Source organism: Chlamydotis macqueenii, chromosome 20 (assembly GCF_036417535.1).
Source record: "Chlamydotis macqueenii isolate bChlMac1 chromosome 20, bChlMac1.mat, whole genome shotgun sequence".
Taxonomy (NCBI): Eukaryota; Metazoa; Chordata; class Aves; order Otidiformes; family Otididae; genus Chlamydotis; species Chlamydotis macqueenii.
In genome coordinates, this window is record NC_141575.1 from 6,661,073 (window position 1) to 6,671,369 (window position 10,297).

The following is a 10,297-nucleotide window of genomic DNA, read 5'->3' on the forward strand; positions in this document are numbered from 1 at the left end:
AAAAAAAGCTGAATTTGACTATAGCAAATACTGTGAGGAAAAGGAATCGGAGAATATAACAGGAAGTCTTCCCAGAAGACAGTCTTTTCTACATATCCAAAGAGAACTAGCTGTTTGAATTTTAGATTAGCTGATACAACTTTTTAAAAAATATTTCAAAAGCACAGCATGTTAAAACAACTTTCATTACACTTTGTGGAACACCAGTACCAACAACCTCTATGTGAAATTGTTACAAGCTACTCAAATGCAGTCTCTGAAAGAGTACAGTATATCTAAAGCATATATACATGCTGCTACCAAGGAAAGCAAGCAGTGAAGTAGCAACTTTTTATACACGAGCTTTGCTAAGAATCTTGCTTTTTGAAATAGCCCAAAAGTTACCTTGCACTTAAGACTTATTTTCAACTGAAAAGACTTACAAAAACAGCCAAATCTTATTATAAGACCCCTCAGTCTTTTTGTTCTGAGCTTGCATGGTTATCTTCACGTAAATTGATTTACTGAAGATACAGTACTGCAAGTTACTACTTAAAAAAAAAAAATCTTAAGAATCAAGTGATTTTTCTTTTTGCAAAACGTGAATATAAACCTCTGTCTTCACACAAGGTATATGCACCTACAGCCCTGCCTTACAGAGTTAGGTCATTCAAGAAACGGGAGTGTGCAGTAGTAACTACCAAACGAAACATTTTACAAGTACTGAAATAGCGGTCCACACAACCACAAGGCTGCATTGCACTACATAAGTACTGACCAAATGCCCCCAGAAATGCCAGGAAGCTACAAGCAAGTTCAAAACAGGATAGTAAAACTGTTTCTTTCAGTGAAGACCAACCAGTCCCTTTGTGTACACATTTAGTTTTATTGTAACAAAGCAACTTGTACACTTTTAACGTTTAAAACTGAGCATCTTTCTTTCCTTTCCAGTGAAACAAAAAAAAAAAAAAAAAAAAAAGAATTTAAAAATAAACAAGAACAAAATTACAATAGAGAATGTCAATTCCAAATAAGATCCTACAGGTTCTGCTGATTCTCCATCAAGTGGCAGGGCTCAAAGTCATCATTAGGAGAAGATTTTATTTTAAAAGTGTCATCTTAAACTGCAAGGATGTTTGTTAAACATCACAATTAAACATGCCAAAGGAGAAGAAGCCATGTTGTCAAAATGCCCACTTAACCCACCCAAACATCTGAAACCCACCCCAGCTGACCGTCTATAACCCCATTTGTTTTTTTATTTTTTTTTTTTTCGTTTTTTCATTTTTTTTAAACAAGAGAAAGTAGACAGATACATGTTGGTAAATGCTAACTGTCCATATTCACATAGAGACACAGTGTAATCTCTGAGCCCAATATACAGAGAAAGAAGGAAAAAAGCTAGATTCTATGCACTACTACACAGGGGCCTAGCACTCTTCAGCTTCCAGCAGAGTGAAGGGAGCAGAAGGTTTTCTTTTTTCCCACAGAACATGGTGTGTTGATTCCATAAACAGTTTTTTGTTTTGAGACAGAAAGGGATAAAAATGAACTTGAAACAGAAACTGGTAGATTCTTTTCCACTGCATTCTGCTCAAGGTATTTCCCCCAAAATAAATTGTGAACCATGGTGTAGAGGAGAGAAAAAGAGACCTCAAGAGAACAAGGCGACTGAGCACAAGAAAAAAAAGACAGCAACTTGCTCCCAGGGACTGGAGAAAAATTAAAAAGGTAAAAAGGGGGTTTGGAATCCATCAGTGTTCAATTAGTCATCTTCTCCTTCATCCTCCTGTTGAAAGATAAGCAACAATTTAAAAAAAAAATTCTAATCACTAAACTTCAAATAGCACGAACTTCAAACGCAATAACCATAATTGTCTTACTACCCACAGACTACAGCCCTACAGCCTTACTCACAGCATGCTGTATGATGACCTCTGTTTCCCTCTTCACTAGGGAGTAGTAACACTTGCCCTGAGTACCTATCTACATAGAAATCAGTTAATAACTGGATGTAACAATGAAAAACCATCAGGTCTGAAAAACCACCATGACTTAGAGTCACTATGAACACTGACATAACTTTAACATTTAGAAAGTGAAGGGGTAATCTTTTTTCCCCTTGTTTTAAACTACGAACAGTGAAATGCTTCAACTTTCATATGCTGAATTCTAGGTTACATAATAGAGCCCAGTACTCTGGTGCCCACAACAGCCCTCCTATCTCAATACAAGTCATTTGTTGCTGCTGAAATTCAGACACACCACGCCCAATTACGAGAAACAAAGACCTTCTATAAACTTTACGTTACCAACACCCTGAATGCTGTCCCTGGAATCCCACTTGCTACTAAAGGAAATTTCTAATTCCTGAACCCAACAGAGAGCCTTAGCTAAGCTGGCCGTAAGCAGAAATAAACCAACAGGTGGGAGGATGACAGAACTGGATGCATCAACAAAAGCTATTTACAAGTAAAGCCTCGGTAGAATGTTCACTAATTAAATAAGAATTTTGTTACGCTAGTATCTTAGTTCTTCTAGAGCACGTCCCTTACAAATTTACTAAAACTACTTATTTGCACTGTCTCTCATATGCACAAACATACCTACTACTACACTGAAACCACTCCACAAGTTAAGGTAGCAACCGTTCTACTTCTCCCCCCCAAAGATCTTGTCAGTGACTGTACAGAAAAGAACTATTTTACCTTTGTAACAACAGCTCAGTACTCTTACAAAATCCCTCTTATACATTTCTTTTATTCTAATACATCAGAGATGGAAGGGGTAAGGGATAACATTACTCACCTCTCCTTCCTCTCCCTCATCATCATCTTCATCTTCCTCCCCCTCATCTTCATCTCCTTCTTCGTCAATATCCTCCAATCCTTCTTCCTCTTCATCATCATCATCATCCTCCTCCCCCTCCCCTTCTTCATCATCCATATCAGGAACCTTAAAGACACACAGGCAACATTAACTACAGTGATCAAATTCACTTTCACTTACACAGTGCTGGTATGGGTGTGCACCAACAACTCAGCACCATACTTACCAAGTAGTACTGTAATGGATTTGGCCAGATGTCATCCTTGATGACTTCTCCTAGCTCATCAGCCCCTGCGTCAGAGTGGTCAGTGAACCAGGTGAAGAAACTTTCTGGCTCTTCATGCTGCCTCTTCCTACTGGCTTTGTTCTGTGTCTGGCTTGAACGTTTTGTCAGATCCTGAGAAGAAAGTTAAGAAGTTCCCGGAAGAAGTGGTCTTTAGATGGCACTTTTTTTAAAAAATAAGCACCATTTAGATACATACTTGTCTAAACAACCACAATAACTCACTTACTACTCCCTTTAAGAAACATTTGGAACCCAAGAGACTGACAGAAAAAGATACCACTCAGCCACTTGCATTTCTCATGAATGTCAGGAAACAGTAAAACCACCTGTTTCTTTTAATGACCTCCCCTGAAATACTGAAAATTCACAGGATCTTGCATTTGATTTATGCTTTCCTATCATAAGGAAGCACAAGTATGACCAGTGTTTAATGACATACTGAATTAAAAAGATCTCCCAAAGGCTAAATGCTACTCAGAGTAGTTGTAATTGTGGTTAAATGCTACAACTACTACATATACAATTTAAGAAACATTAAGTCTCCACACCTCTAAGCTCTATCTTTAACTTGAGATAAAGAACTCCCTAGCCTTCTTATCCTAAGATTTCCACTTTAAGTCTTGAAAACAAAACAAAAACCCTACACAAGCTCCTAAAAGATACAGCCACAAGCACTTGAGTCCTGTATCTACCACCTTACCCCAGAAGTTTAATGATTTTTGCAACAATCTGCTATTTAAATCAATTCTTTCCCGTATCACATTGTAATTCCAAACTTTAGTATTTGCCTTCTTGATAGAATCACAACATTTATAGGTTTAGATTGTTTAATGAAGAACAACACCAGAATTCACGTTGATTTTGTGGTATGATCACATTCAGCTAGTTTGTATGGGATGGTAACTTCTTGTACAAGAGAAAAAGTTCTAGTTCTCAATTAAAAAAAAATTAAGTTTTGTTCTCAACCTGAGGGCGAGAAAACAAGCAGTGACTTAACTGCAACCCTCAGTTTTACTTTTAAATACTCGTTTCAAAATCTTCAGGATAACATGAAAGTGATCCCAACTTTTACAGAAACTAACTACAGCAAATTAATGACATTTGAACACTAGCTGGATGAAAGTTCACATTATTGTGTGGCTGCAACTTCTCTAAAGATGTGGTGTCTGGAAATGAAATTGAGGAAATCAAGGGGCAGGGGAAGTTCACACATCCCTCTCTGAACCCCTAAAACTCTGCTGTCCTCGGAATTCCTTATTTAATAGTTATCCTAAGGAAAAAAAACCAAAACACAGAGTCTAGATTCACTCCAAAGAGAGACAAGTTAATGCTCTTGTTAATCTCTCTACCTGGTCATACTTGTACTTTCGCTGTTTACATGGTGGTACTCAACTGAGCAAGAGAATTCACTACACATCTCCACGTAAATGGGGTGTTCCAAACCCCGCAAGTTAGGCACAAACTATGTATGTAGAGAAGTGGCGAGGGGGTTGAGAGGGGAAGAAAAGGGAGGGGTAGACAGCTTCCATACAAAAGAAAAAGAGGAAGATAATTAAAGGGATGGTATCACACAGAGCAGCAATCATCTCTCCCAGATGCACAGATACATACCTTCCCAGATTTCCATTTGATCTCAGTTGATTTTGAAGATGGGTCTCCGCTTTCATTGAGGTGAAACTCTTTAGAGAGAACTTTATTTTCAAAGTATGGATTCTCATCAAAATACTGTAGAGTTGAAAGCAAAGAGTTAGAACCCACATAATGTAAAATACATGTGCCAAGTCAAACCCAGTACTAAATGGATAACTGAAGAGATTAAGAGAGAAATGACAATCCAATATATGATTACATTAAAAAAAAAAAAAAATATCAAAAAATCAGAAGTGAAGGAATTATTTAAAGTACTTACAAAATCTATTCTGTAACCTGATTTGATGTCTTCAAATTCTGTCACTTCAACTCGGGTCAAATAATGCAGTGCTTCCTCATCTTCTTCTCCCAGCAGTGCAGATACTAAGACAGAATTAGGAATCTCACGTTAATAAAGCTACAAAACGTGTATCATGCGGATGAAATACAGGAAATAATAAGATCTGAAAAGCAAATACACAAACACACATCTGTCCAAGCCAACTTTTGCAGCTCTTTTTTTTTTTTTTTTTTTTTTTTTGAGTTACCAGCCAGACTACTAGCATTTGTGACTTGCATTTGCTGAGATGGAAACGTTACATTTGCTTGTTGCAGTTCAACGTTAAAAAGCAGCAAAAGCTGCCTGCATACATTTATCTTTCTCTCTGAAACACATTTTCACACATACAGTTTGCCCAGTCTAATCAGTCTACAAACTTGTTTTGTCCTCTCAGAAGCAGTCTGTTGTCAGGAGTCCTAAGGAGCTCACCTCCAATTAAAAAAAAAACCCCAAATCCAACCCTAAACAAACTATAATACTTTTTTTTTTCGTTCTTTAAAGGGCCAAATTCACTAAGAAATGTGGGAAATTTGTCATTTAAAGTGAAGAAAGAAAAACAACATGGGATTTTAGTGAACAAGATGTTCCTTTGATCAACAAATGCAAGAAATAAAAAGTATAAAGTGTACTATAGGACAACAAGGGAGCGTTTGCATACAAAGCAGGCTTCTGTTTAAACATATGCCCAGCAACAATTCTAGAAAACCCTCAGAGCTGCAAGACACATAACCAGCAAGCAAACACTGAACTTATGGAAAAAAACAGGGCTATTAAGAATATACCTTGTGGGTGGTTGACAAATGTTGTTACCCAGAAATTTGGGATTTTGGCGATCAATTCTGACCTCTTCTGGAAGAATGGTTGGCGGAGTTTGTTGTATTTCTGTTCTACTTTCAAAATTTCCTCACTGGCTTGCTCATTCAGTCTGTAAGAGAAAGAGCCACATTAACCACAGGAGAGAAGACCGAAATTTAAAGACACATCATCAGTAGTTAGCTAAAAATGCATGGGTCTGATTAGACTGTCTGCCATATTCAACAAATGAAGTATCTCAAACAAAAAAGTGAGGCCCCAAACTGTAACGACTATGAAGAAACACGCGATGGGAAGCACTCTCACCGTACCTCTTAAACATTGTGTTTGCAGAACCCCTGAAGGTGAATAACACATAACACTATCACCTGCTCTTGGCAACTTTTGGGCAAGCAAGCAAGCTACAGCAAAAAGATTTTGTACCCCACACAAGTAAAACCTTAAGATGTAACATCTAACTGGTTTTGTAAAATGGCAGCGCCCTGATACTGCAACAGCTTCAAATGGCCTGAGCCTCAATAATCACCTGCAGTGCAGGGAGATAAGATCCAGGGAAATACCAACGTAGAACCCACAGAGTTTTGGGATATGAAACTAATGTTTTAGTGACACTTTTTACATATTATTCTACAAGCACATGGATATATAATTTTTAAAATGTGTAATAAAAGCTAATATCTCAACCAAGTTTTTTGTTCCGCTTATCAACATTAGAACTTTTGCAAAATTGCACATATTAACTAAAAAAAAAAAAAATTGTATTATCAAAACTATCACAATTAATTTAAAATTTTAAACTCCAGTTACATCATTATAACAATTAAACAACAAACCAGGATACTACTTCAATTTTTTTTATCATACACAAATACCTCTTACATCTAACCAAGTCCAAACACAAGTATATCTTGGCAGAGTTTAAAGAGATGAAGAACTGCTACTGACTGCTACTTTAAGAAATATTTTTATTTTTGAAAGTTACATTTTAATTTCTGCTAAAACATTGTAAAAGTTGGTTTATGTTTACCTGTCTATTTCATTCTGTACTTCATCAATGTGTTCAATTGCTTCCTGTTGCTCTTTTTCTGAAAAACAAACGAAAATGCATCAAAATCCCGTCATTCTCGAGTCTGACAAATCACCTGGGGTTTTCGCTCAAGATCTTTTCTAGTCATCTACCTTAGAAGTACACAGGTATTTCTATTAAATGTCCTAAGTGTTACTAGGCCTTAAAGCTTCAGCTAATTCCAGGGCGTACTACAGCTGAAGTGCAGAGAAGTTTGATGAAACGGCACTCAAAGTGAGTTTACACCTCGAAATCACGGCTCACATTCCCCTATGCAATTTTACAAGTTAACTTAAATGATACACCAATCGTGATAGATTAATAACGATTTCATTTAAAGGTTGTAAGCCACGTTTTCTGAGACCGACACATCTGAAGGAACGTTAAATCATGTAAAGGACAGAAACAGCATGACCGGGAACACGCCACCTTCTAAAAACCGTAAAAAAGGTTCGAAAGGACGGTCATAAGCAAAAAAAAAAAAAAACCTTCAAAATCGCCGTTTGACAGATATTTTCTAATCGGAACTTCCCCCTCGACAAAGTCTGGCAAAGGTCTGGATTACCGGAGGGGTGTTTACCTATCGCGCTGGGAGATGAATGAACGGCAGCGGGAAGTCGCTGGAGCAGTGCAGCACGCTCACTCCTCCCCCGGTAAGTTTCCCGCACGGCTCAGCCCGCGTTAGGGGACAGCTCTCCCCGCTCCCCGGTTGCGCGGGTGGACGCGCTGCCCCCATCCCCGCGACGGAAGGGCGGCCGGGTAGGGAAAGCACGTGTGTGAGCGGAGCTCGCAGCGGGCGCGGCACCGCGGGGCGCGACGGCGGGCTCGGTGGAAGGAGAGCGCTGCGCCCTTCCCGCGGAGAAAAACTCACGGCGCGGCGACCTTTAAAAATCCCGGAGCTGCCGCGATCGCACGTGGCGACGGTTGCGGGCGGCTCTATCGCCACGCCGGCCCGGCACCGCGTGGCTCCGCGGGCGGGCAGGCCCCGACAGCGGCGGCGCAGCCGGCGCCGCTCCATCCCGGCTCGGCGGGGCAGCACCACGCGGCCGCGGCGGCGCCGAGACCAGGAGGCGGCGAAGCATCATGGCGGCGGCGGCGGAACACAATGAGGCTCCGCGGATGCTGCTCCGGGAGGGGGGGGGGGGGGGCGGAGAGGGGGGGGTCCCGCTGCTCCGCCAAGGCCGCAGCGCCCCCCGCCCGGCCCCGCCTGCGCCCGTAGGGAAGGAGGCCGGGCCGGGAAGCGGAGACAAAAGGGCGCTAACATGGCCTCCTCCTGCTGCTGCTGGGGCCTGCACATCCGCCCGGCCGACCCCGCGCTCTTCCCGCCTCCGGCCCGGCCGCGGCCCGTGTGGCTGGGGAAAATGGCGGTCGGTGCGGCGCGGTGCGAGGCGGAGGCCGCGGCGGCTGCCGCCATTCCCTTCCCGCCCCCGGCGCGGCCTCACCTGAGGTCTCGTCGGCCCCATCGTGGTTGGAGTTCAGCTCCTTCTTACTGACTTTGGCCGCCGGCGCCGACATGTTGGTGGCTGCGGAGCGGAGCGCGGAGGGAGAGGGGCTGTAACGGGACTGAGCGGAGGGGGGGGGCCGGGCACAGACTCCTCCTGCTGCTGCTGCTGCTGCTTCCACCGCCGCTCTGTCTCCCTCCGCCGCCGGGGCGCTCCCGCCTCCTCCGCCCGGACCTGGGGCTCCCGGATAACAGGGGGCGGCAGCGGCGCTCGCACTGCCTCACGCTCCCCACAGCCAGAATCACCGCCGCCGCCTCCTCCTCCTGCTGCTGGCGAGGGGCGGGCAGCGCTGCGCGCATGCGCAGCAACCCCCCCCTCCGGGGCACAGGGGGGACGGCGGCCGCAGTGCGCAGGCGCATCAAGCCCCCCTCCCGGGCGCTGGGCAGCGGTTGGCGGAATGCGCAGGCGCGCTTTGCGCCTTTGCTTGAGAGAGGGCGAACGACCGGATCTGCGCAGGCGCGGTCACCGCCTCCTCGCCGCGGGCGGCCCGCGCGCAGCCGCAGAGAAGCCTCTCGCTAGCCCCGCCCCCGCCGACCACCCCACGCTGGGCGCCCATTGGCCGCGCCTTGCGCCGTCGGAGGGAACGGGGGGCGGGCCTCGGCGCGGAGACACAGAGGACGGCGCGAGAGGCGGGAGAAGGGCGGGGGAGGGGAAGTAGGGCGGTGGCGCGCGCAGGTGGGCATGTGGGGGGAGCGCGCATGCGTGCGCGCGCGCGCGGCGGCCGTTGCCCGGCGCACGTGGCCGCGCGCCTTCGCAGTGGGCGCCGCGCTCGAGGCTCGCGCGTGCCCTCCCGGGCGCCCCCGCCCCGTACGGAGACGCGCTCGGTGACAGGGTCGGTCCCTCTCCTCGCGTGGGGGTGGCCACGGCCCCCCGGAGGGAAGTGGGAGGGGGAGGGTGGCATTTGGGATCACCGATCCCCAAACGGCTGCTGTGCCGAGCCCTCCCGCGGCCTGAGGGGGCCCCGCCGGCCCAGCCCCAGCACCTCCTGTGCCCGGAGAGGCTGCGTGAGGCGCGGTGGCGTTTCTGCCCTGCCTTGCTCGGCAGAGACCGTGACCCCCATCTCGCTGCGCTGCCGCCCTTAGCTGGAACACGACCCAAAGCAATAGCTTAAGGCATTATGTTTTAAGGGCACAGAGGCCCTGTCAGTCACATCCAGCCCACTCGGTTGATGTGGGAGCACAACTCTAGAAGGTCAGCGAGCCTAGCTGTCTGCCAGCACACCTGCCACTGCAGCAAGAGCAAGCAGACTTTAAATAACCCTTTTTGTCCCTTTCCTGTCCACCTGTCACGGAAGAGCTCATTGCAGCGTCACAGCTACAGCTAACTGTTCTGCTCTTAAAGTAACAGCCAAGCCAGTCTTTTCTGTCAAAATATGCAGCACATCATTCACAGATTAATATTACAATATAGATCGGGATAAAAACTAAGTACAGCTTTGATGAAGTAGGAACTTGCCTTTTGTGTTTGCTCTCCAGTCACACAATATTATCATATTCAGCCTGCTTGTTTCCTTTTTTGTCTCCTCTTCAAGTTGCCCTTCCAATGGACTCATTCAACAAGGCCTGGATTAGTTCCTGCCTCCTCAGAGGTCTTACTGTAGTTTTCTGATTCCTGCTCCCACCTGTTGCTTTCAAATCCCAACTGCTTTTTCTTTTGTTTTCCCAGCTGTCACTTCCCACCAGCTATGTCCTTGTCTCCATTGCCACCCACAACTGCTGCAGCATGTCCACAATTTGTATTGTGCTTCCTCATGCAAACAGCAGCAGAGAGGAGCTGCCATCCGTTAGTCCTCTGCTTTCACGTACAGCAATGAGCTCTCTTAACTGCTGGGCACAAAAGGTAAGCAAAGCATC

The 10,297-nt window shown here is 45.3% G+C and overlaps 1 protein-coding gene across 1 annotated transcript; it reads right to left on the bottom strand.

Annotated features, from left to right (window-relative positions):
• Positions 1–845: 845 nt before the first annotated feature.
• SET (SET nuclear proto-oncogene) lies at positions 846–8,741 on the bottom strand. The gene is made up of 8 exons (XM_086763929.1): positions 8,385–8,741; positions 6,904–6,961; positions 5,846–5,988; positions 5,004–5,107; positions 4,706–4,819; positions 3,035–3,205; positions 2,788–2,934; positions 846–1,768 (listed from the first exon to the last, which is right to left on the bottom strand). Exons 1-8 carry the CDS (start codon positions 8,455–8,457, stop codon positions 1,745–1,747), a joined length of 834 nt encoding a protein of 277 aa, XP_086620055.1. The 5' UTR covers positions 8,458–8,741; the 3' UTR covers positions 846–1,744.
• Between the last annotated feature and the right edge of the window lie 1,556 nt (positions 8,742–10,297).

Bases quoted from the DNA above. Each gene is read 5' to 3' on its own strand.
- SET (XM_086763929.1), bottom strand. From the start codon at position 8,457: ATGTCGGCGCCGGCGGCCAAAGTCAGTAAGAAGGAGCTGAACTCCAAC. The intron at 5,108-5,845 runs GTATATTCTTAA...ATTCTGTCTTAG, and splicing joins ATTTGTCAACCACCCACAAG to TATCTGCACTGCTGGGAGAA. The intron at 4,820-5,003 runs GTAAGTACTTTA...TCAACTCTACAG, and splicing joins CAGGTTACAGAATAGATTTT to TATTTTGATGAGAATCCATA.